Raw genomic sequence first — 27849 nt, 5'->3', positions numbered from 1 at the left:
TGTTCAAACATCAATAATACATAAAGATATGAAATGCTAAAAAATAACATGAATACTTTACAGCACTGTGGGTCTATTCATTGTCCAGTCTCACAGGAGACTGCAGAGTCTGTTGCTTTTCCATTCAGTTTTCCCATTTCTCTGTTCATGATGTTTGCAACAACAGCGCCTACTGTACTGTAGCAGCCATGGCCTTTGCTGTTATCTCACATAAATCAGATAGACACCCACGCCAGATGAGACATTTCTGAGAGATCTCTTAAGTGCTTGGTCTGAACAGCTTTCAATAGTCGTTGCACTTTGCGATTACACTGCAGTTGAAATTTCTCTTTCTGTTGTCTTTGACTGTGTATCGTTCTGAGTCATTCTTCAATCTGACTTGGACTGAATCCTTTTTTTTAAACACATAATTTAGTCAAAACCTTTAATCTTTTTTTGAAATCAAAAATGAAGATCAAAAAATGAAAATAGCTTTTCTTACATTTCCTTAAACTTGGAACTTGGCGAGGGTGGATGCACAGTACGTGACAACCAGAAAATGAAGGCGACTTTCGTTTTCCCTTGAGAGGTTTAATTTTACTCCATCATGCCTTGATCTGCTTCAAGAACCGCACAGGACCCAGAAGTTAAATTGTCAGTGCTGCAGTTTACTTAAGTGTGCTAATATCCTCCACACTGTCTTATTCCCTGCTGTATCTCTGAAGCCAGATGAGCCTCGCATGCAGGGGTGACATAAGCAAGATATGACACTGCAGTATAGTAAACAGCGTGGAGATGGAATACAGTGGTGAGAGCAGGGTTGATAAAGCAATTTCTTTGGTTAAGCTTCTTGTTTTGTCAGTGAGGTCCAAGATATCTATAAAGATATCCTCAGGTAGCCTCACCATTTCTCCTACACATCCCCATGCCTCTCCCGAATCACTTTCACTAACTCCATAGGGAGGCAAGATTTACACTTTAAAGACAACTGTTTCAAATGCTTTTGATTCGATGACAACAACATTTAAAGTGCTTATGCAAATAAAGTCCCAGGCCTGTCTCACCTTAAGCGTACATTTAGGAAGAATATATATACAGTACTGCAGTGTACTATAATGCTGAATTGGCTTTCACACTGACAGCCTTTATGTAAGTGGCTATCTCCATCTGTCACTGTTAGAAGCCTTAGGCCCCAAACAGACAGAGTGCATTTTGCAGGTTGCAAAACAAGAGGTGCACTGATTTACCTTTTTTTTGCTGTTGTTAAAGCCTGCCCCAATCAGACACTGTGCTGTTTTTTTAAAAGAGTTGCTAGGTGAACAACAAACCACCCATCCTTAGCTTAACTGCTATTTTGCTGTGAAGGAAACTCACAGATCTGTACTTTAAAATCTGCATGAAAAATGGACAGGTAGAGGGCACTTGCTCTGGTTCTGTTTGAGGGTAAGAGGCTGTTCCCAAAAAGCTAGGGCTGGGCGATAAATCGATTTTATCGATTAATTCGAATTTGTAGTTTAGGCCGATTTGTTTTAATGAAAATCTAGTTTTTTTTAAAATCCGCCCACCGCCGCTCCACGCTGGGCTCCCGTAGTTCAGAGTGGGCTCCCCCCCCCCGCGCGCGGTTGACACACAAACAACATGGCACTGAGTGGGGAAGAACTCGTTCTCAAGAAAGGGAACAAGTTCTTCGGCGCTTTTGTGTGCTCACCTGTGTCTGTGTGCATCAGGGCCGAACTCCGCCGTGCGCGACACAGAGAGCAGAGGAGGATTTTAGACGCGCACCGTGTAGGGACAGAAATGACATGTCGTTGTGTAAATAAGATAAATAAGTGTTACTACCGCCAAGCTGGCAGACCCCCAAACAGTTAGTAGACCTCCGAAGACCATTAGCTCCTTTAGCGTGTGTTAGCTGGTTGTGGCAACAACACATAAACAACGGGACTTCGTCTGCGTTAAAGAACAGCACTTTATTTTCAGCACTGCAGGGATGATGCACAGCCTCTGTCATCAGTGTCTGACATTTACATAGAGAGAAATAACTCAAAAACAGCATGCAGAACTGCGTAGGCTTCTTCACTGTAGCTGCTGGATGTAAACAACATAGCACATGCCTCACTTTCTTCCTGGGGCGCATCCGTCTGACGTCACACCACACCCGGCGCGCTAACGTCTCATACCTCCTGCATCAACTACACACATACACACACACACAAGCCACACACATCAGGCTCAGCCTGTAACATAAGGCTATTTAGTTTGTTTAATAAAAGGACAAAGTATAGACCTGTTCTATAGGAAAGGTAACCTTAAATGACTTCTTTTGTGATCCATTATGATGGTAGGGGAAACACTGCCTTAGGCCTATGATAAGAAAGGGGTCCGGTGGAAAGCGTTCACAGATGCAGTTGCCATGTATATTGCAAGAGATATGGTGCCCATATATAGGCTACCATGGAAAAGCTGGGGTTTATTCACATGCTGAAAGTTTTGGACCCCAGGTATGTGCTACCAGGCTGCAATTTTTTTTTTAACTAGAAGGGGAAAAAATCGATTTAAATCTTGAATCGGATTTTTTTTTAGGCCATATCACCCAGCCCTACAAAAAGCACATTGGTCACATGAGTTGGGGACAGTTCGACAGTCTGTCGTCAATCATTGGGCCTAAGTCACACTTCGCTAAGGCCCGACCCCCCCCCCCCCCCTTAGTTACTGTTGCTTAGTCCGACAAACTTTCGGTTTCGGAGCTAGACTGGCATGGCCATCCCGCTGTCGCTAACTGCACTCCCTGGAGAAATACTCTCAAATTTTTGGAAAAACAAACAGACAGAAGCAGACAGAAGGGTCTACAATACGCATTTGAAGGGTATATTCAGGATGTCAGACTGACACAGCAACAAAATCAAGGTAACAAAATAAAGATTGAAGCTGAAGCCTACAGATCACAGTGTAAAAGTGAACCACCACATCACTGCTGATCGCCACAGAAGACAATGAATATAAAGGGAAACTTTGCTGATATTGAACCAGCTGGGTGGCATCACAGTGTGTGCAGATGAACAGTGTTTGGCCTCGCCCCTGTGCTGCTGCCAGCACCCGCACCTCCGCCGCCGGACAAGCAGGGATCTCTGGGGGAAGTCAAACAACGTTCATCTGTGCACAATGCGATGACACACAGCTGGTTGAAAAGTTTCCCCACTCCCCTTCACTGGTTCCTGTACAGTAGGGTCACTCTTATTGGAAACAATTACAAAAAAGATGCGTTTACTGCATTGTTGCTTTTGTAAAGTGCATTGTTACTACCCAATGGTGCAAGCTGCAGCAGTGTACGACAAATAAGGCATCAAGTATGAGAATGAAAAAAGCCCATTTCCACTCTGTTGAATGTAAAACACCATATGGGCTACAATCAAAAAAATAAGTCATTTTCACATATTTCCCTACAAAACAATTCTTGAGGAAATAATTATTGCCTTTTGAAATGCCAACTAAATTCAGAAGACTTAGATGGAAATTAATTATTGCAATCTGCACAACATGGCATAAGAGATTTCAGAGAACTGGGGTCACGGTGAATATCCTTGGTTCCACCTAATACTGGTTTTGTCTTCAAATGATTTTACAAGCTATAGCAGAGCCAAGGCTGCTGCTCACAATCACATCAACACAACACAGCACACTACAGACATGCAAAATGTCACCTTTCAATATTCTTCCATGTTAAGTATAGAAAGGAAGGACCTTGTTAACTCCTCTGTATTTGTAGTGTTTATTACGTGCTGAACCAAAGCATCATACCCAACATACACATATAGAAATGCAGTCTTTCTCCTCTAAAAACGTACACAATTCATTCAGAATCTACCACTCCCTAGAGACAAGGCTTAAAAGTAGAGAAACAGTTGTTCCCATTTAATGGCATGGTTTAACGAGCTGACGGGTGAGGTCAGCATAGTGTGGTTGACACCCAGAAACGAAGCTCGGAGAGAGCCACAGAGTGCATGAACCCTCCTTGGGTGGGTTGAAAGAACCATTAAAGGGGCAGAGTCCATTAGACTGGAAAACACATGCTCCAGACTGACCAAGGGAGACACTTGATCTGGAACTTAAAATTGTGAATTCATTGCTAAACGCACCAGTAAAGATTTTCTATAAGAGAATCCAACTCGATGGATGGAGCACAGCCCTGCCATGTTGAGATTCTGATTCCTACTGGTCAGCTGAAGCACTTACTAAAGATACTTCAAGAAGCACTTTACTCCTGGTAAGATGGGCTTTTAAATACTCCATTCCTATGCAGTAGGAAGACATTGGTGCAACATGACCAGAGAAAATACAGGAAAAGGGCTGCTGTATTTGCTGTTGCTCAGGAAGTAGGAAACCTACAACAATTGGACCAATCAATGCTCCTGCTGATGGGTAACGTAATGCGATCTTGGCCATTTTGACAAAGGAAACAATATGGCGGCTGGCTGGCAACAACTGATCTTGGATTACAGTTTAACAATAAGATAACATATGTTTCTGAAAACAATTTGATCAGCGCTGCCTCGTTTTATCGTTTGATCTCAGGTTTTTCAGCCTCTTTTTTTACAATACAGGAAACAATATGGCACCCACCTCTTGTTTACAAACTATTGTATTATAGTTAAAATGTACACTAAAATTTATTTCTGACGACATTTTAGGTGAGAAATAGGCAATACAGTCAGAGAATTTTGGTATATTTTTTGAGCAGCACTGCCTAGTTTGAGCTGGGAGAAAGATCTGGGCCCTGGTAAGATGGAAGGAAGTTTACCATAGCTCATAATTAAAGTAGGCCTATCCCTTTAATGATTTTTAAGTAATGCAGTATTTATCAAGTATTTATTTATTTTGTCAGGCTAATCATCCCTGCTTCTCAAATGATGTTTTGTCAGGACTGTAAAACTACAGTAGTAATGTGGCCTTGTCACTTGCTGATGTTTCATTGGAAAGCAGCTGCTCTTTACAGCCACTGCAGACCTTCACTGAAAAGGTGTGGAGAAACCTATCAAATATCTGAGACTCAGAATCCTGGCAGAAAAGAAACACTCAATGAACCATGGCATTGTCACTTTCACTCAGATTTAAATGCAAAATTCATAATTTGAAAGACGTGGATTCCTCTTTCTCCAAATGTCACACGACACAAGACACCTCTCAGATCCATAAATGATGATGCCCCAGCTGTGTCACAGTTACAATTGCCATGCCATTACAGTACATTTCTGTGTGAATGGTACCATTTCGCCTAATATCAGTGCTTAAGAAGATTATTCCTCTTAACTATTTTTTTTACTATCACCTGCAATGCCTTTCGAATTTCTTACCTGAAAGGCCACTGATGATAGACAGGAGGAGAAATGGTTTCCATGGTGACCCCATACTTGTTGAAGAGGGTCCCTTCTGCAAGAATGTTAGCAGGTCTGCTTCTTCATTAAAGCTGTGCCTACAAACAGAGAAAAAAAAACATCAGTTTGTGGGAGGATAAACAGCACCTCTGGTTATCACATACATCCAGAAGCACAGCGTTGAACTACACAGCTGTCAGTCCAAATTAATGTGCTCTCACTAAATGATATATTTGTATTTTGGATTAATAAAGAGTCATATAGGATACCCCCAAACTATTTAATGTAAAGTAATAAACATAGGTTACGCTTTTTTTGGTGATCTCACATGGAGCAGCAGTTTTGGTTATCTCTGCATTAATTCATGTAAAAAAAGACAAGCTTGTGACGTCAATAGCGCCTGTGTATTTCTTGCTATTAATAGTACATATGTGGTGCAAAAGCATTACTACTATTCAAAAGATCATTTCTAAATGTCTGACACAGGCCATAGTGTTATTACCTCCACCAGGTGTTCTCGGTTTGGTTCAGTTTCTTTGTTTGTCAGCAGGATTACAGACAAACTACTGGCCTGATTTTCATGAAACTTGGTGGAAGGGTGTAGCATAGCCCAAAAAGGAACCCATTAAATGTTTGAACGGAGCCGCATGATGGTGCAGATACACAAATTATTTTTCACTTTTGTTTACATTGCAAGATAGGGCACTTGTGGGGGCGTCTGCTCTCCAAGCGCCCTTCTAGTTAGTGTATGTATGCAGGTTTCTATCCCTTCATGGGTTCTCCACACTCTGTCTAATTACCTGCAGTCTATCACAGCTCTTAAAAGTTCCCTAAATACTACTTAACTGTTACAAGTCTTTATGGAATCAATCAGATTGTCACACCCACAGCACTGCTGAGGCTCTGAAATGGGTAAGCGCTAATTTTATCACTAACTGTCACTAATTTCTAATGTATTCATATACTTTATACACATAAAACTAGAGCGAGTATTCTGTTTCGATAGACAGATTGCAAAGTTCACTCCTGTTTCTAGGTTAAACACACTTCCAACCTTAAAAGCAAATAAAAAGTAAAAGGTAGATTGATATTTGAAGGTGTTTGAATACCTTCCTGATATACAGACACACACGCGCACACACATTCTCTCATGTTCAGATTAGAGGATCAAACTGGCACATGTACACAGTGTGAACAGTTTGAGAATAGCAACACAGGCCTTTGGCTTGCAGTCTAAGGAATATGTTGGTGCTGCTGTGAATAGATGATTCTCTGAACAAACATTACATGTACCTTTTGCCTAATACTAGATTTTTCTGAATTAATACAGCCATCTACATTAGCATTTAAACACAACAAGGTGCCCCAAAAATAATGGACAGGGTGGAGCTTCTGCAGAACAGAATGGCCTTGAGTTTGTGATTTTCTGTACCAGGACACTTCTGAGTTCTGACATCACCTTTCATTTCGATAAGTTTACAGTTAGTTTAACCTGTAGTTGGATTCATTTCACCGTAGACTTAAAGAGATGTATTGTTGCTATTCCCTTCACCCCTCCCTGCACACATCCTGATAACAGGAGTTGCTTGTGCAGCAACAAGAATGTTATGTCTTACTCTTATGTTGATGATCATGTTACCTGACCTATTAACTGACCCTAAGTGCCCTTATATAAAATCAGCTCAGTCACCAGAAGAAAATGTTGGCATTGTATCATGCCTGTCTAAAGTAATGTAGTATATGAGCTGACTTTCTCATTGGTAGGTGAAGGTAATCGTGGTCACCTGGCTGAGATGCCTGCTAAGCTGCACACTATAATAGACCACTGTTGGAGACCAACGCACAACTAAAGAGGTTGTGATGTGGTGAGTCATTGCTGTGTTTCCAGCAAGCTTTCAGTCCCAAAACGTGGGTGTTTCTTTGTGACCAGTGGATGTTTTTCTAGCAGCTTTTTTGCTGCCGTTTTTCCAGTGGGGATAGTGCCATAAAAGGCACTCTTATGGAGACATCGCTGCTTTACCAGGTGGGTTTGTGCCCCGAGCTAGTTCAGGCAGTCAACTCGAGCTGCACTGATTCATACACACACATCATACGTCACTCCCCATATGTCATCTACAAACACACCCTCCAAATTTGGCAGTCTATTTAAGCTGCAAAATCTTCCCAGCTCTCCCTTTGCATTGTCTATGCCGCTGCCCTGCATCAGTACTGCCGCTCGCTCTTTCAGCCCCACCTCCACCCCAGCATCCACCTGCAGGCTCCGGCTAGGGGGAAAAGATTTCATCATCACTTCCCAATACCTCATGTTAACATACCTGCGGGAAGTGATGAGGCCTGAGTCTAGACGCCAAACTCTAAGGCCCAATCTCAATACCCCCCCTTGTCCACTACCCCTTAGCCCTTGGCCCTACCCCTAGCCCTTGCCCACTACCCCTTGGCCCTCGAAATGAAGCAACAAGGGGTAGGGGTTGAAATCTTTCCCTAGGAACTGGGACACCCCTCACTATTACCGCATTGTTTACGTTCACGCATACGTAACTATTCTAAACAGGAAGCTGCGAGCCATCAACATTTCCAACCGGCATCTACAATGGAGTCTCCGGTTGAGTTCATCCTACCTGTCACGTTTGCTGCATGCTTTGTTTGATGAACAACAGACGACAGGGGACTTCTGCCAACTAGCTAGCTAGCTAGCCAGCTAACCAGCTAACATTACGAGGCAGCATAGTTATACTAGCTGCCGTGTTATCGTAATGTGAAAAATCTGACAATTTTGCAGAACAGGACAGATGACAGACGGCAGATAGTGCGAGCTAGCTAGCTAGCTAACAAGCAATGTGACGACGGTAACGTTAGTTATGTATGAACTTTTTTCCCCATGTCTTGCTCGGTGGCAGCCATGGCGACGTCTACCCCTCGCTGGCAAGTCAGCATCTGAAATCCCTCGCTCCAGAGGGCTAGTTTCATACCCACTAGCCTACTCCTCATTATACCCCCTACCCCTACATGCAAAAAGGAATTGGGACACCCCTACCCCTCACGGGAACGCGCAAATATAGGGGTAGGGCTAAGGGGTAGGGCCAAGGGGTAGGGCTAAGGGGGGTATTGGGACAGGCCCTAACTATGTTCTGCTTCTGAAATACACATTTAAACATGAGTTGTCTGACTGAACTATAAGAAAGTGATTTTTGACCCGACCACATGTTAAGCACAGCATTGTTGAAAGGTATATTTTCAACATATCTGCTACATAATAAAGTGCAAATGTACCTCACATGCATGGTTTGCAGAAATGTACAATGCCAACATTTTTTCTGGCGATTGGGTTGATAGTTATTCCATTGGCTTCTTTGTAACAGTCAGATTAGCTTAGCAAATCTGATAATGCAAACAGGTCTTAAGGTTGAGGCTTTCATGGTATTTTGCTGCTATAATCTTCCATAGCACCTTTATAAGTTCAGCATTAACACCTGACCAAAAGACAAACGCTGACATTTAGGTGAAAATTACGTGTTAAACACTGCATCTGTACTTAAAGCCGCAATCTTATTTGCCAATAATGCTAATGGGATACACTGCTGATGTACGAGAGAGTCAGATCTGCAGACCTTGTTAATCTCCTCAGTGCCATTCATCTCCAAGAAAAGAGCAATACCTCTCCATTAATCTGACATTTTCTCTTTGTCAACATGTTTGGATGTAGCTCCCTCTCTTTGTTTGTCTCTCTATCCCTCCCTGTCGCGGCTCACTAACAGGCTCTCTCATCTTCATTTAAGTTTTTCTGTCATTTAGATCATTAATGCAGTGGCAAAGACAGCTCTGTGGGTTGAGGGAAGCATGTCCAGATCCAGCAGGAGTCATCTCACATTAATCTTTTATGCCTCCTTGTCTTCGCCTCACCTCATTTGCTCCCCGTCCTCCCAGAATGCACCAGCAATGGTACTAGTGGATTAAACAATTAGTGACTCAGCAATTAGGCTATCTGTTATTTAGAGCGCGAAAGACAGAGAGGCAAACACAATTATCCATTTCCGCCCTTGTAATATAAGCTGTTTTTGCTGTCCTTTTGCAGAATGTTCCCCATGTATAATCTGCTACTTTTGTGAATTTAGCCTTTTCTTTACAGCTGGAGATAATTTAATAAACTTTTAGTTGTCACTCTCTTTGCTCATTGATGCAAAGAATTAAATAGCTGAAGGTCTGCTGTCTAGACAGCTGTCAGCACAGGCTGATGAGAACTTCTGTCCTTCTTTGGAAAATGTTCTTACCCCCTTCACCTCATTGTGACCTTCGACTTGCACACAGCAGCATAAATTAAAACATACCATAGCAGTGTGACAGAACATGAGCAGAAGTCTATTGCATACATTGAGACGTATAAATGACCTCGGGAACAGAAAGCCTTCTCCCTCACTTCTTTTCAGCACATTATTCTTGGCTGCATAGGTCAGCTTGTTGTCAAACAAACCCCTGGGTACATGTTTGACTGAACAACTTCCACATCAGCCATCGATTGGAAACTAGAGGCAAAAGCACATCGATTCCTGCAGAAATCCACCAGCAGCTCATCTGTTTCATCATCTCTCGCCCACAGTGTATTTTCACAGAATACATGACAAAGTTCTTCCAAGAACATGTTCACACCAAACCTGTGTGGAGAGTTGTCATAAAACTGCCAATGCTGCACATTTGGCTCGGTTCATTTTAGAAAGTATGACAATACTATTCAACCTCAGGTACTAAAGAAACGCACGCAGACATCTATGAAAGGCTAAATTTGTCTTTTTTAAGTTTGAAATTATTTCAGGAAACACTTCCAAAAGGCAAAATTTCAAGTGTCAAATTGTGCACAGATGATGGCAATGTTACAAAAGATGACATAACAAAATGGACTATGTGACAGGTGCAGTTCTGACAGGTGCTTACATGAAGCTATTTCATCATGAATCACAAAATGAAAGGTTATTTTCAGATATTTGCTCATATGGGTCCAATAAAAGTAAATGGGGATGTTTAGGAATTCCAAAGGTTGTCACATTTTTACCTTTTACTCCCTGTTAGAAATAGCTGAATTTCTGTTTCTGCTCACTGAGATGCATTTGCTCCGACAAGGACACGATCCCTCAACAGTCTCCCCTCTGTCAGATGTGTTTAGAAACATGTATTTTAAATTATTAACATTTGTAGGGTTTAGCGTTAATGTTCTTTTTTTTTTTTTTAATTAATTGGCAGTTATTAAAGAAATACAAAGACTAAAGACTAAACTGTCTAGTTGTGGTATTAAAATTGATGTACTTTTGAGAAACATGTTCACCTTGCTCTCAAGCTTGCGGCAAACTGTACAATACATTAACCCCACCCAACTAAGCTCTTGTTTCCAGGGTAACTAAAATGCTCACTTGTGCATGCCACAGTTTTCTCGCAAGTGTCCAATTGGTACTGCACTTGCAGCTCTTAACAGAGATGAGACGGAGGCGAGATTGCTTATTTCTTAGATTCTTCCATTATCACCCCTGAGAAAAACAAAAACAACACACAACAAAAAAAGACAAACACACAAAAAAAGTGTAGAATGAGTTGCTAGATGTACTTGGTCAACATAGCAATCTGGTAATCCTTATTGTTGAGCCCTGATGTGATGATTGAATTCTCAGAAATTCAAGTTTTGCAGTCTTCTTAAATTACAGTGCAAAAAAAGAAAGAGCAAATCTCTGGCAAACACCAAACACACTTGTACTTTACAATGTCCAACAGCACAGCCAATTAAAAACTTTGTCAGATACACTGCCTAGCTCTCAGTCTGACTGCACACCGGACAGTTCGAAGTCTTACGTTAAAATGTTTTATGGCTCACCCACAAGCGAAAACAACGGGACAGAATGCGAAGCAGATCAGTACTGGTATCAACATATACTCATTGAAAATGCAAAAGTGTTATCAAATAGTCTCTAATATTTAAAATAGCAAAGAAACAAAAGCAATGTGTTGCAAATGCACATCAGTTGAAGTAAAAATCATGATTACAGTAAAAGCAGATGTGAAATGTTTAGAGAAGGCGCTTTATCTTGAAAACACTACTTCTTTAGTTACCTGCGACTTACAGTAAGCGTGGTTCGGGATCTGAATCTTTCTTGTCTACTGTCAAGTATTTATCAGAGAGTACGGGTCCCATGTGTGTATCAGATAAAGTTGGTCTGCACTCAGGCAACGTAAAGTTCACCCTCCTTGACTGCTCGGTGTCTCACACAACTCTGCCAGACATGTCCTCTGTGGGCTCAGCTTTCACTTTCCAGTCAACCATTTACTTTATACGGGAGGAAAAGCTGGTTGAATCGTTTCCACAAGAGACGAACCTATGCAAAGCGTATAGGCTTTAAAGGCATAAAGGCATGAACAAGTGGGCTCAATTAGGAGGGAATACCTGCCAACGAAACACAAACAAAAAATATGACAGCAAAGCAAAACAAAAACACACTCCCCCTATTATACAGACAAAATAATTCTAATTTGAATATCCCTTAGAATATATTGTGTGGCCACTCTTCTACCCTTTTAACTACTGCACGCAGACTGTCATGCAGGATTACTGAAACTGGTCCAGGAGAGGAATCATATAAAGATTATTACTTTCATGTCCGTGTTTCCCTAAAAGAGGAATCTCTTCTGCTTGGTCTTTCATGGAGTAGCCTACAAAGACAGCACCCTCCATAGTGCAAATTTTCCAGGTGTGTGCTATATACATTCGGGGGCTGTGGAGCTGGATGCTGCCACACTTCTGTCCAGGCGATCACAGCCCGGCCAGATGGTAATTAATGAGGTAGTGTGCGGGGTGCAACAAGGTGCGCTGACGGCTCTGAATGTGATGCCTCTGCTTAGTCTCATGCCCGTGTTTCCACAGCGCTTGCAACACATGAAACAAATGCAGACATGGTTTGCCGGGCTGAGGTTTGACAAACCAAGTCACACAAACATTGCCTGATAACCACAGTAGCTGTATTCTCATCAGCCACTTCTAGCAGTGGCATTGTGTCATTTCTAGACAATACAAGACAGCGACACAGTAATGTGCTTCTGACAGCCTTGTAAAAAATGTATGAATGATCTCTAACACTGCAGTGTGAGCCTGTGCTATGGCTCTTCACAAGTACTGTTCAAGTATATGTAGTGTTTTTGTCAGCGCTGTCGTTTTTTTTTTTTTATTACTGGGGGAAATTTCACCAACTTGTTTCGGATTATTCAAGAACAAGCCAGTTTCTGTATCCATTCTTAAACACAAAGGTGTCATGGATCTAACCTTTATTATTCGTCACAAAAGGAGTAACAAGGTTGAGTGATAAAGGCAAGCGGAGGCCATGATGACAAATGTAATACCCAGATATATCCAGATCCTGATTGTAATTATCGTCTTCACACCCCCTCGTCTCACCTTGTCACCAGCTCCAATTAGCATGCATCTTGTGCATCATGGAAGGTAAGTCTAAGGATGAGACCAGAAATTTAATCAGCACCATTGTATTGCAGTACTTGTTACTGACAGCGTGCGCGCGCGCACACACACACACACACACACACACACACACAGCAAATACAGTAATCAAGCAGACATAAAAGATCAGAGGAAATACTTATTTGTGCAATTTATGTCTTTCCTTGAATTTTTTTTTTTTTTTTGGTATTGTTGATTTTTTTAAGTGCAACTTCATTAAATTTCTTCCACTCAATATAAATGACACTAAAAAACACATTTAGTAAATAAAATAATTAAACAAGGGGTAACAGGATGTTAGCTTCTGGTTCTTCCTCCGATTGCTAAATGCAGGCACTTCTAGCTGCCGTGTAATTTGTGCTAATGATAATAATAAGTGATAGAGACAGTAGTGATTACAGTTGCGCTAATGATAGTAATAGCAAAGTTCTAGTAGCATCTAGCAGCAGCCCAAGTACCTAGCAGTAGCAGTAGCAAACATCTGCTTTTCTCCTCAGTAGCTATTTGAATGTAATCATCCTAAAATATGTGTGAGAGGCAGTGAGTGAATGACACTTCACTGCTCTCTATGATACTTATCTCTGCTGTGCTTACTCATTGATTTGTGGATATTAACACTTGAAGTCATGGGTGTATATTACAGATATTTTGTACGAATCTCTCCTAGCATGTTTTCTACTAACATGAATATCAGAATTACTTTTTGTGCAGATCCAGTGTGTTGTAATGCAGTAAAGAAGTGAAACTGTAAAGCTAATTTGCTCTACAATATTGCACAATAGGTTAAATTTGCCTATACGCAAGGTGGACACAGACCTGGAACAAACCAGACACAGAAGCAATGCATGCCAGTTCAGAGGAGTTCATTTGAAGAGCCGCCCGCGAGCATACCTTGACCTACTTCAAAGGCTTCATTTTACGGTGACACTTGGACCTGGACAATACCGAGCCTCTCTATCCCCCTCCACACATACACTTTCATCTCTAAATGTTAAGCCAATTGTACATGTCATCGTGTACAAACAACAGCTGGAGTGCATTTTCCCTTTAAGTTGCTCTGACAACTCCAGACCTGAGTAGTGTAACTCGCCCTCCATGGGTCTCGCATGAGCAAGGGCAGCATCATTTTAGGGAGAAGCACAGAACATGATGGCAGTCTAGGTGACATAGCAACTGCTCCCTGATAGGAAGCTTGATGTAGTGTGAAAAATGTATACAAAAAAAAAATCCTAAACTGTGATTAGTCACAAGTTAATACTGCAGGTAAATATTTAGTTTCTGCGTAATTAGAGGTAATTTATAAAATATTAGGATTTATGTGTGTGTGTATGTGTGTGTGTGTGTGTGTGGGTGTGTGGGTGGGTGGGTAGGGGTTTGCTGTTGTGTTGTAAAAACCTTGGAATTAGTTTGTCCTTGAATAAAAGTGGCTTTTTCCATTTCAGCAGCAGTCAAAGTGTACAAATAAATGATGTGTTTTAAAAGTCCTATTAGTAGCTCTTCATATATGTCAACATATTAGCCAGTGAAGGTGATGTGTAGGATTTAGGGGGATATATGGCAGAAGTGGAATGTAATATCATACATGTTTTTTGATTTTTTTTCTCTCTTTTTTTTAGTGTATAATCATCTCAAAATAAGAATTGCTGTATTTTTGTTACCTTAGAATGAGCCGTTTATATCTACATATGACCTTGTCTGCGGAGTCCGCCATGTTGCACTGTCATGTTTCTACAGAAGCCCAGTATGGACAAACCAAATGCTAGCTCTAGATAGGGCCATTTCCGTGTACGTGTTTTCGCATGGACCACAGTAATTAGCAGCTATCTGCGACGAATAGTGTCGGAGAAAACCTCTGTGGATTATCCAGCTCTCTGTCAAAACCTCCTGAACAATGAACACTGATGGAATTCTAACCGGGAGAAGTTTAAGCTGGTTGCAATCTGCAGACCTCACCACTAGATGCCACTAAATTCCCCTAAATCGTACACACTACTCTTCTATGTAGTGCTTATTAGCATGCATATGAACAGGAAATAGGCTCTTTATTAGTCATTATAAAGTGCTTATTAATGCCTCATTCTGTGTGGCCATAGTCTACAACTACTAGGTCATTAACTAAGATTACTGCTTATTACTTATTATCGATAGAAAGTAAGCAAGTTGTTAATTAATTAAACAGTATGTGCTGTATAACGTTGCAGTACAAGAAAAGTCACTTTCCCTTAAAAAGACTTAATATGTATGGTCTATTCTTATGTAGCAATACACAAAACTAAAAATGTCCAGATACATTAAAGTCCCTTTAAGTCATTATGTGTTCCCTAATTTCAAGTAATGGGTTATCCATTGTAAAGAATGGAGGTCAATTGAGATGCACATATTTTATTCCCATTCAATGGTAGAAGAACAAAGTCAGCACAAGCAGAAATATCTCCTTTAATAAAGTACCTCTTCAGAGATTTTCAAACATATTTATTCAAAATCTACTGACTCATCAGTGAAGAATAGGGTCAGTGTATTGCAGTAGTTGTGTGCTCTAATAGCTTTACTAAGCATGAAGTGGAGACAACTTTATAATGGGAAACTTGTGTGGGTTAATATGTGTCAAACTACTAGTGAAAGACCTCACTTTAAAATGGGGAACATATTGTGAGTTAGAAAGACTTGATTTTGAATTATTTGGACACTATTAACACTTATAGTTTTGTGTATTGTTGAAAAAGAATAGATCATATTTATTATGTGTTATATGTCAGGGGGAATGACTATTATCGTGGCATTACCACCTAAAGGTCCACACAAAGCATATTAGGATTTTAATCAACAACTACATTGTTTACTATCAATTAGCCGCAATTGGAAGGTCATTAAATCAAAACTTTTAGTTAATAGCCTAGAAGTTGTAGAATATGGTCGTGCAGAATAAGGCATTTATTAAGTGCTTAATTAAGGAATAAGTGCTTTGTGATGACTAATAAAGAGTCAATATGCCACTAAATTGCAATATTAAAAAGCAAGTTAGGCTGAATATGTGTACCTTAAGATAAAATGTTGCACCCCATCCACTGAAGTTTAAAAAAAAAAAAAAGAAACAAACAAAATGAAATAAACTTTTTAAATGTCTTGTAAAAAAAAAAAAACAGCAAACATTGCTTCGAGCCATTTTTGTACTTCACCCTATACAAGCTACTAAGCCCTTCAGAATGAGTCTCGTTACACTCACTGGAGGTTTTAATCCAAGTGCAAGGGGATGAAGTTAAAACATGATAATACGGGGATTACTCTCACCACAGTTTCACTCCTTTGACCAAAACAAGCCCTTTGTTAAATGGACATATTTTCTAGATTAGCCTTTAGCTAAGCCATGTTAAAGCAAACTCTTAAAAGCAACTAAGAGGAGGGACCAGGTGCAGGAGGGGATAATGGTGAAGGCTTTTTGATTGGAATTTTACCATTTTCAGTCCCTGGACCAGCAGGAAAATACGTCTGAAGGAAGCACTACAGATAAGTAACTTAAATTGAGCTCTTCTCTCCCTCAGTCAATACTAATGGAGGTATGTAGTGGCCAGTAGTGAAGCCAGGACATCTGTAATAGATGAAAAAGGGGTTAAAAATAGAATTAAAGCAATGTACGCAGCCTCTATGCTTCGAGGCAGGTTGTGTGTCTTATGTCCCACTATCAAGCCCCTCAGTTGGTCAACTTCCCGCTCCTTCACTTGTCACTCATCTTGATGAGCTGTCTGAGCGGAAACGGCATGTAGCCTGGGGGTGAGGTAAACAGCATCTATAAAGCCATCAGAGGTGTTGTAGAAGCAGGTGGCAAATGCAGCCAATCTGCGAGAGATGTCAATGTTCACTTTGTTTTGGAACGCGCCCTGTCAGCTGCACAGTTATACATTCTGCTCTGTTGGTACGTTTTAACCATTGTTCCCTTTGATGTGGCTAATAGACTCTTCAACTGTGCCTGATTCAGAAACAATTAAAACTGAATGCAGCTCAAATCATTTTAAAAGCCCATTTCAGGCAAACAGTGGGAGGTCAAATTAATAAGTTGCATAATTTATTTGGTGAAAAAAGTTAACATATTGAAACCACATAGTATTTCATAGAAGACTTTCACAGATTTTTGTTTTCTTCCATCACCTCAACATTCTGCATATATCTGACTCAGGTCCAGCTTATCAATTAAATATCCCACTATCTACTACCTTCATTATTTTTTCATCACACCTAAAGCGTTCTAACGCAACTGCCTGCAGCTATTAAAACATATACCCACGACACTCAGAACTGCATTTGGATCAGAGAGACCTGTGGGAGTGCTGCATCAATACACACCTCCACGATAGATAATGCAATCAATTCTGAAAGCAAAATATGAAGGTAACTGCCTTGTGCAGTACACTTAACAGTGGAGCGGGAATGTCCCCTTCCCACATTCATTGTCATGTTTATATGTTGCCTCTTAGAATCTGTTCTTTCTGTGAACGGAGAATAAAAGAAAATATTCTTTATAGTGAAGAGAGAAAAGAGTGGAAACACGATTATGGTGAAGTGGTACAGAAATGTAAAATGCATAACATTCTTACATAGACAGATCTGTTGGTTGGTATGTTCCTGAAACAATTAGAAAGTAAAGACTTCAATGTGACGTTAAATATTTCAGACAAATTGAAATTAAAAAAATAGTCAAAGTGGTTTATTTTTATAAATATTTCTATAATTACTGAAAAGTTTCAGATGGTGAAAACATGAAATCATCAAAGCAAGGTGTCAACAAGCATTCCTGTCTCCTAGAAATTATGTTTATATACTGCTAATTTAAAATAACAAATGTGTTTTGAGGGAACGTAATGCCAACCAAATTACATTTTCTGTTAACATAATAAAGAAATGTTGCTAATTAGTGTATCTGGCAAGTCGCAAAAACTCTAAATGTCCAGCACTCACTACAACCACCTTCATGTGAATCCAGCACAGTACATACATGTAGTGTTCCTCAAAAAATGTTGTCTTTGAACCTAATTTTGGCAGCATCAATGCTGTCACCACAATGTAATTATAAAAACAGTTCAGTAGTATAAAAATGTAATTTCCAGGAGATGTCCCTGTTTCCTCTAATAAGGCTCTAATATGCATAATGACATGTCTGCATACACCCCACACATCAAAACCAGAAAGGCTCTATTTTGCCTGAGGAAATAATCCAGAGCATGAAACATTCACTTGCTTGTGTAACAGAACACTAAGCTGCAACAGTTCTATAGGTAACCAGTTTATTCCATTACCACACTAAACATCTTGGGGATATGCAGTACTGCACTGCACTGGCTCTCAGACTATAGCTTACTCAAGACATCTTCTCTATCATCCATAAGGCTATGGCAAATATACTGTAAACACCTGCTATACTGCCCAGCCCGAGGTGGTGTTACTGTCGATGAAAACAAAGCAGGACTGACATCCATGTGTGTGTGGTTTGTGTGTGTGTAGTGAAGAATCAGTAAGCAGGTAAAAACTGCATTGTCAGATTAAAGTCCCCACACTGCTTGGAAAAATAAAACTCTCATTTGAGAGCCATGACTACCAGCTAAAAATACCTACAGCAGCAAGCTATGTCGGCATAGAACATTCACTCACCAAAAGACATTTAAACTTGGACAATTAAATGTGTGCCCCAAATGACATTTTAATTTAAGGATATTACAGACTATAGGTGATTATTAAACAGCATTATCTTCATTTCATTTACTGACCACTGAGAGGGAAACACCTTTACAACATGTTATTTTTGCAATATTGCCTTCCGCAGTTTAAAAAAAAACAATGAATATGAAGAGTCTGTCCTTGAAAAGCAGAGTCAGACTGTAGTCATGATGTCATTTACGGACAAATCCTGGAGCTGCTTCATAGACAGTGAATAATGACACAACTCCTGGGACATGATGACAGCACCCATGGTGATTTTACTGGGACACGGGGACGTTTTCTGAATCACAGCTGAAAGCCCTACATTCAAATAAAACTCATTTGGATGCAATATTTAAAACGAAAATCCTCTGAGCCCATAGCATCATTCATTAATTCAGTCGCACTGGATCAGCTCCAAAAAGGTCACCTGGTGACATCATGATTCAAGTCTTGATGCTCAGCTTTGCAGCTTAGGGAGGCACTGTGTTTGTAGATACGGGATTTGCTGTTCAAAATATTCTGAATAGCATGGTGTAAGCTATGTTTAGAGTAGAAATCCTTTTCAATAATGTTTTTTCATTAGCATCTACAAGAACATTTACAAGAATTCTTTAATCGCATAGCTTCCTTTCAGCCATCATTTACAGCCTATTCAGTTTCAGATACAGTCTGACATTGATGAGAAAGATGTAACAGCATCCTGCAGCCTGTCTAACTACAGCAACATGAATGTTCCTGATCAGTGTATTATTGTCCCTGATAAGCATTACAGGCATACAGTCTAAGAATGGAACAATGGTGGCTATCATCATTCCCAAGAAAGATGACATCGTCCCAGCCTTTTAGTTATTCATAAAATTCTCTATTGAGTCTGAAGACAGACCGAACCCCCTCAAACAATATTCAATCAAACTCTGGGGATGATGTCTATTAAAATAGGGTCATTGATGGTTATCCAAATGGGTAATGAAAATCTAACTGGGGTAAACACTTTGTTAATTATTTGGTCTTTAGGAAATATGCTATGTCCTGAAGCCTCACTGAGCTCTTTTCAATTGGTCTATTCATGTATCTGCTCACTGCTACTTGTGATGCTTAACCGTCCATTCAGCTGGAAAGCATGTCTAGAAGTTTGTGTCAGATCATGCCCCAAAACCTCCTAAATTGGAGTGAAAGTACAAACTGGATGATTGCCGCTACTATTTGTATCAGAGATAACTAGAAGGGCACTCGGAGAGCGCAGACCTCCACCAAGGCAAATAGTCCAGGGTTCTATGATAGGCAAATCTGCAAGGGCAGCCACCAGTATATGTCTAGATATATCCCAAAAACTATTCCCAAACTATATGACTTATGTTAAAATATGGTTATGCCTAGCTGAAGCCATCATCGTCGTTGTGGATTGATCATGTACTTCTAGATTGCGGTCAGTATTATTGCTTGCTGACATGAAGCGTCAAGTCTGAACATTTTTTTTTCTCTTACTATCTCTGTTGGAGGTTTTTGAAGAGTATGAGTGAGTGAGTGAGAAGGAGTATAATTAATTGGGTGATACATGTGTATTTATGTTCCCACAGCCACACCTTAGCTTAAGAAAACAAGTGTTGTTACAGTCGTGGTGGTAAAATTGTGCTGATTGTCCCATGAAACCACAGTCCCTTAGTGCTCCGGTGGCGATGCTCTTCAGGTGCTGCAATAAGTCATCACAATCACAAAACCACAAAACTTCAGCCCTGAAAAATATTTCTCATACGCCCTCAGACTATTTAGTGCATTATAGTACAGATCCTCCGCCATCTCCCACACAGAGACAGAAGAGACAACTTTGTTCTGCCTACGCTTCACTGGTACACATTCACAGCGAATGGCTAGTGTAGATAAAAAAAAAAAAAAATTAAATGTGACTGTCAAACAAAACGGGAGGAATTCCTGGAGATGAGTGCATATTTAACTCTGGCCACATACCTGACATCCAGCTGACTGCTACAGTTGAGGCAAACGATATGTGAATGTTCAGAAACAGTCTCCTATTCATTATTTGAGCAGTGTATCCGTCTCCATCTCCTCCGTCACAAGCAACATCCCAGAAACTACTGACCTGATTTTGACAAAACTTGCCTAAGTGATGTGTCTTATTCTTAAGAACCAGTATTTCACAAAATTACAATGATTTGACTAAGGGGCCCCACAACAAATGAGGGAAATCATATCTCCCTTTTTGTTTGACACACCATCGGGGATTTTTGTGGAGATGCAAATCATCATGAGAAATTTCCTCAGACTGACACAACCATTTCTGTTTTTCAAGACTACACAAAGTGGATGTTGCCATTATTGCTGGTTGACATCCTCTTTTTTTTTTTTTTTTTTTTTTTTTTTTAGGTTGTTTGTTTTTCGTCAGCAAAGCAGCTCCCTGTTGTACGTTGCAGGGATATCACAGTTTCAAGTCATTATGATTTAGACTCAGCCTTTGTCACTGAATCGTTCGTGTTAATAAATAGTGCACTGTCATTGTGCCATTTGAGCTGAATTCATGACATAACAGACCTCTTAAAAATGGGGAATTAAGTTCCCGTGATCACTGATGACACCCTCCTGCTACCTTCAATAGATTTAAATAAGGCTATGATTAATACACTGTGATGAAGTAATGGAGACAAAGCCATTCTGTACAGTGCCCTATCCTGACTTCAGTGGGTCTCCGGATGTGCAATTATCTCTTCTGTACGTTTTGTTCATCCTTTCTACCACCCAGTATAGCTGTCTCAAGTCTCTTGCTACCACTTTTCACCCCTCAACGGTTTTAATTGTCCTGATGACCTCAATCAAAAGACAATTACCAAAGAGAAGAGCAGCGCAGGCAATTATTGTGTTCACCATGAGATAGAGCACACCTGAATGGAGCTAGCACCTTTCACAGTGTTAAAATTACATGTGCAGCCAGTGATGGCTGTCGTGATGAAGAAGTGAGCATGAAGTATGTGCCTGAAATGCTTATGTATCCTTAGAGAAGACCGAATATGAGGAGACACTGACACTTCAAAGCCCAATGAGCAAGGTGCTACTGTTTGAAGTGGCACACATACATGAAGTTATGTGGAGAAATTCAGGGCAAGCCGCGATGAGTTGGAAAATAGGTTAAGAGGGACTGCAAGCATACAGACATTTCTGCTTTCTTAATAAGTAACTGAAACTAATTTTCCCAGATTTTGGAAATTCTCTGGCCATTACTTTGTAGTCGGCCAGTTATCGATTGTGCAGATTGTCACTGCAGTAAAAATTAGGCATATTCCGTAAGCCTAAATTATCATCATGACATAGGTTGTTAAAATCCATCATTGTTTCAAGAATCAATGCAGAGGATGCACAGCGAGGCTGGTGAAATGACAGTCATTTCCTGGACTGAGGGAGGAGTAAGCCACAATAGCGTTCATCATCTCTGCAGCTGTTGGGGATTATAGGAAGAAGAAACTGTTATTTTGTGTATTTATGAAGAGATAGACAAATCCATGTCACAAAGAAAGACAAAAAAAATCTAATAATGAGTTAGACAAATTTTGAAATGTCAGTTTTAAATGTCACCTGTCGCCATAAAATCCTAATAAATAAACAAGTAATTTATTCATACTGCTGCGCCCTATCTGTGTTTTCCCACTCACCTCTCTCTTTAAAAAATGTTGCATCTAGCTATTTCGCAATGGCTCATAAATCAAAGTGCTGTCTTCAAAATAGTAAGAAAAGTAAGCCGGTATGGCTTTCTTTATATACAGCACAGCACTGGTGATAATACTATGATTTAAAGAAATACTTCACCCCCAAATGACCATTTATTTATCAGTTACTCATCCTGTATTACACTGAATTTGTGAGGAAAATTTCTGCATGCATGAAAACAATTTTTGGATTAATTAAGGGGCACATGTTTGACAACTGCAAAACTGTATCAAAACATCAATTTACAAACTCTCACACAACTCGTGCAGTATCATCCAAATCTCATTTATCCAGGCATATGCTCGGTAATCCCCAAACACACGCATTGTCGCTAAAATCAAGAGTTTGTAAATGGATGTTTTGATAGAGTTTTGTTGCTGTTAAACATGAATCCCTAAGACTTCAGTTCATCGAGATTCTTTGCTCACTGGAGGCATGTGAGAAAATCTTTCTTCTTAAATGCAACATAACACGAGGTGAGTAATTGATACATAAATGGTCATTTGGGGGGTGAAATATTCTTCTAAGGCAATTAAGCACCTAAGCAGGCAGTGATATGCTTACTTAATAGAGGAATTGATAACACTAGCTAATATCACAGCATGCTCAGTATAATGCGTCTTTTAAAATGCAATAAAGAGCTCGACCAGTTTTGATTCCAACACGGTCTTATTCTTTGTCAGTTTACGTCTTTTCGGCCCATTTTACATTACAATGCTCTATAGATAAAGTGTGATATTTACATAAGCAAGTGGATCTCCTCTTTATCTGTACTCTAAGTGCAGTTATAAAAAAAAAAAAAGCAAAAAAAAAAATAAATCCTGAAACCGATCAATAAGCCTTAGATGAAAAGTTTCTCTGGAACTGACTGCGACTGAGTCATGCTGCTACACCCAACCCACTCCATTTTGTTGTGGCAGGGCTCTTTAAAGCGAGCACTAGATAACAACATTGCCACCAAATATCAGGGCTTGCTCTGTTATTGCAGAGATTTGTCATTAAAAGAAATTGAAATCTTTGCTGCTTTAGTTTAAAACCAAACCAACTGGTGAAACACCTGAAGGAAAAACTCTTCTTTTGTATGTGGACACAAACCTAAACTACAAACTAAAAATTCTGCCAAAGCATTTTATTGTAAAATTGATTGACAGAGTGTTGTTTTATTCACTGAGCAACCATCTGAAGTCCAGCATTAAGCACTTCTGACACCAGCTTGCAGAGAGCACACCAGGCATCAGCCATGATATTCATCTTGTGAAATTAATTACCTACACTTGATAAAAATAAGTTGCACGGATCAGTATTTAAATGAACACAGACATTGCATGACATAAAACATAATGACAAAATGTGAGCATTACCTTCTAAATAATTACCCACAACATTGCTTTGAAACTCTATAAGGTCTGCAGCCACACTTGAAGGCCAGTAAGAGTGGCACCTGAGGAGAGTGTTGCTACAGAAATCTCTTCTCCAAGGAGCTACGCAGAAACAGAAGATGGACACAAGATAACTGCAGCTGTAGACCACCTGCCCTATCATTTAAGATAGCGGCACTGCGAAGGAGGTCATAAAAATTCTGTTGCCATATTTACAGATAACTAATCACTTGTCATCTATTCTGATAACTAATCAATATTTCCACTATCAAGTATTCAACAACGCTGTCAAGGAAGGTGAAGAAATGCTGATATATTTGAGCCAAGTGAACAAATACAGCCAACACACACATAAAAAGCACTGCAGGTGTCAGAGATATTCTTAAGAGTGAGCAAGCGATAAGCATGAATCTATCTGAAGTGGACTCATTTCTTTTGAGGTGTCATTTTTGTGGACGGCAGATTATTTGACTAGATTCCCATCTGTGAGACTGCAAAAGCAGATTGTGGAGTGGCAAATGCACTGGAAGACCTGTGGCACTTTGAATGACACGTGTTTACCTCCGGCGACAGCCTGATTACCCACACCTGAGCTTAATCGAGGAGCCAACTTTGGTCCGGTTCATTGGATCAAAGAAGCAGCTGGTAATTTGTTGGGATATGTTTCACTTTGTATGCTCTAATTTTAATCATCCTACATATTAGATAGCTCTTCTTCATTTCATATATTTTTTTTCATCATTTTTCATAATTATTCTTCCTTTTAATCATCACCAACATTCATAGACATTCATTCTATTAATTGTGATTGTTTGGCATCCCTCTCCAAGATCAAACCTGCATTCCATCTTCCTTCCCAGTCTCATATCAACCTTATAAATCAACATTTTTATTCCACTATAAATCAGAATAAGACCTCAGTCAGAGATTTTAATGATAAATTTAATATCTTTTAGTAGCAGCAAGTTAAGCCTTTCCTAGCTTTATTAAAAGATTTTAACATTTTTTAGGGAAATATTCGGCATCTATGCAAAGAAAAATTACACTCTCTCTGTGCATGCTCACCCACTTGAGTAAAGTCAAAGACTGTCCCCAGGGAGGATGCACCACTCGCTCTTGTATTGTTTGTCATTTACAAGCGCCGTCTCCCTCTTGTCAGAGCGCTGTATCTTTCCTGAGGGGTTTTTGAACATGTGATATTTAGTAGTTTCAGGAAGATAAACAAAAGGCTCGTCTTCTGTTTATCTTCCTGTTTTAACCCTAATGTATCCTGATAAAACTCTTGCCTCAGTGCAAAAATACAGCTCTGAGCTGAAAACATCCAACACAGACTCAAGTTTGCTTATTGGACATAGCGTTGCAGCATTCTGTTTTTGACTCACTATGAATTATGTAAATAAAAGCTCATTCCATCCACTACATGTGGCTATTTTTGTGGGTATACTTGATGTGATTGATTAAAGCCAGGAACAAAAAGCAGCAGCAATGACTGATTCAAGAGGCGTCTATCTTGGGCAAATCTAAGTTTGACAGCCAATGAGTTTGAACCCTTTGAAAAAAACAAATCAAAATACTGGATAACTGAAGTAGCAGAAAACTGTTGTGTGAAAGCAGGTGTGTGCAGAAACTAGCGAGGTAAGGCTGTTGGAGTTAATGGCTGACCCACTGTGATGTTAGTGTGCTGTTAATAGAAACTACAACATTAACACTTCCTGCACCTGCTTCCTAGTAAAAGCTAGACTCATTCGGTACTCCACATGAGTACAGTACAGGCCAAAAGTTTGGACACACCTTCTCATTCAATGCGTTTTCTTTATTTTCATGACTATTTACATTGTAGATTCTCACTGAAGGCATCAAAACTATGAATGAACACATGTGGAGTTATGTACTTAACAAAAAAAGGTGAAATAACTGAAAACATGTTTTATATTCTAGTTTCTTCAAAATAGCCACCCTTTGCTCTGATTACTGCTTTGCACACTCTTGGCATTCTCTCCATGAGCTTCAAGAGACAGTCACCTGAAATGGTTTCCACTTCACAGGTGTGCCTTATCAGGGTTAATTAGTGGAATTTCTTGCTTTATCAATGGGGTTGGGACCATCAGTTGTGTTGTGCAGAAGTCAGGTTAATACACAGCCGACAGCCCTATTGGACAACTGTTAAAATTCATATTATGGCAAGAACCAATCAGCTAACTAAAGAAAAACGAGTGGCCATCATTACTTTAAGAAATGAAGGTCAGTCAGTCCGGAAAATTGCAAAAACTTTAAATGTGTCCCCAAGTGAAGTCGCAAAAACCATCAAGCGCTACAACGAAACTGGCACACATGAGGACCGACCCAGGAAAGGAAGACCAAGAGTCACCTCTGCTTCTGAGGATAAGTTCATCCGAGTCACCAGCCTCAGGAATCGCAAGTTAACAGCAGCTCAGATCAGAGACCAGATGAATGCCACACAGAGTTCTAGCAGCAGACCCATCTCTAGAACAACTGTTAAGAGGAGACTGCGCGAATCAGGCCTTCATGGTCAAATAGCTGCTAGGAAACCACTGCTAAGGAGAGGCAACAAGCAGAAGAGATTTGTTTGGGCCAAGAAACACAAGGAATGGACATTAGACCCGTGGAAATCTGTGCTTTGGTCTGATGAGTCCAAATTTGAGATCTTTGGTTCCAACCGCCGTGTCTTTGTGAGACGCAGAAAAGGTGAACGGATGGATTCCACATGCCTGGTTCCCACTGTGAAGCATGGAGGAGGAGGTGTGATGGTGTGGGGGTGTTTTGCTGGTGACACTGTTGGGGATTTATTCAAAATTGAAGGCACACTGAACCAGCATGGCTACCACAGCATCCTGCAGCGACATGCCATCCCATCCGGTTTGCGTTTAGTTAGACGATCATTTATTTTTCAACACGACAATGACCCCAAACACACCTCCAGGTTGTGTAAGGATTATTTGACCAAGAAGGAGAGTGATGGAGTGCTGCAGCAGATGACCTGGCCTCCACAGTCAACGGACCTGAACCCAATCGAGATGGTTTGGGGTGAGCTGGACCGCAGAGTGAAGGCAAAGGGGCCAACAAGTGCTAAACACCTCTGGGAACTCCTTCAAGACTGTTGGAAAACCATTTCAGGTGACTACCTCTTGAAGCTCATGGAGAGAATGCCAAGAGTGTGCAAAGCAGTAATCAGAGCAAAGGGTGGCTATTTTGAAGAAACTAGAATATAAAACATGTTTTCAGTTATTTCACCTTTTTTTGTTAAGTACATAACTCCATATGTGTTCATTCATAGTTTTGATGCCTTCAGTGATAATCTACAATGTAAATAGTCATGAAAATAAAGAAAACGCATTGAATGAGAAGGTGTGTCCAAACTTTTGGCCTGTACTGTTCATGGCTATGCTGTGTTGATCTCATCAACATCAGGTGCTACATCTCATCCTGGGTAGGTTTTTTTTTTTTTTTGGAGAAAATTTTCTGCTGTAAAAAACGAAATGAACTAACACTTCAATGACTCTTGCCAATGTTTAGCACACGGCGTTAGGGCTGCAGCGATTAGTCAACAAATCGATGACTAATCTACTATTAAAATGATCAAGTGACTATTTTAGTAGTCGACTAATCGGTTTGAGTCATTTTTCATAGAAAAGTACTGTAAAAGTACCCCAAAATACTCTTAATGCAGCTTCTTATGTTCAAATATTGGCAGCTTTACACACTCTCCCATGAAGGTGAACTAAAGCCCTTTGGCCTGAGTACGAAAAAAGACATTAGATGACATAATTTTGGGGTTTGGGAGAGACAGACCGCCATTTTTCAACATTTTAACACATTTTTCGATAAAATGATTAGTTGTCTAATCAAAGAAATAATCAACAGATTAGTCGACAATGAAAATAATCATTAGTTGCAGCCCTACATGGCATGTCGTCCGAGACATTGCCAACCCAGTCACCAGAATAAATGTTGCCATTGTACATTTCTGCAAACTAAATGTTTCAGTTGTATGTTTCACATGTATTGGACATGTTGAAACATTGCATATTTTTATTGTATGCTATGAAAATACAGAGGTTAATGTGTGGTTAGGCTTAGGCACGAAAACACTTGGTTAGGGTTAGGAAAACATCATGTATGGTCTTGAAATACTTTTCAATTTTGTCACTACAAACACTGCCACAATGTCAAGACCTCGTGTTAAAAAATACCTGCCTTTGTTGGTCTTGAA

The 27849-nt window shown here is 40.0% G+C and overlaps 1 protein-coding gene across 4 annotated transcripts in view; it reads right to left on the bottom strand.

Annotated features, from left to right (window-relative positions):
- Positions 1 to 27849, bottom strand: part of cntn5 (contactin 5) — a 150054-nt gene that overhangs the window by 108018 nt on the left and 14187 nt on the right. For all 4 annotated transcript variants that reach the window (XM_078166940.1, XM_078166942.1, XM_078166941.1 and 1 more), the window contains exon 2: positions 5328 to 5446. In XM_078166940.1, the coding sequence (XP_078023066.1) occupies positions 5328 to 5382 (55 nt within the window). In that variant the 5' untranslated portion in view covers positions 5383 to 5446. The remainder of the gene's footprint in view (positions 1 to 5327; positions 5447 to 27849) is intronic.

The sequence above is a fragment of the Epinephelus lanceolatus genome, chromosome 4 (assembly GCF_041903045.1).
Source record: "Epinephelus lanceolatus isolate andai-2023 chromosome 4, ASM4190304v1, whole genome shotgun sequence".
Taxonomy (NCBI): domain Eukaryota; kingdom Metazoa; phylum Chordata; class Actinopteri; order Perciformes; family Serranidae; genus Epinephelus; species Epinephelus lanceolatus.
The sequence above is the reverse complement of the archived record's forward strand: the minus strand, read 5'-3'. Positions and strand labels throughout refer to the sequence as shown.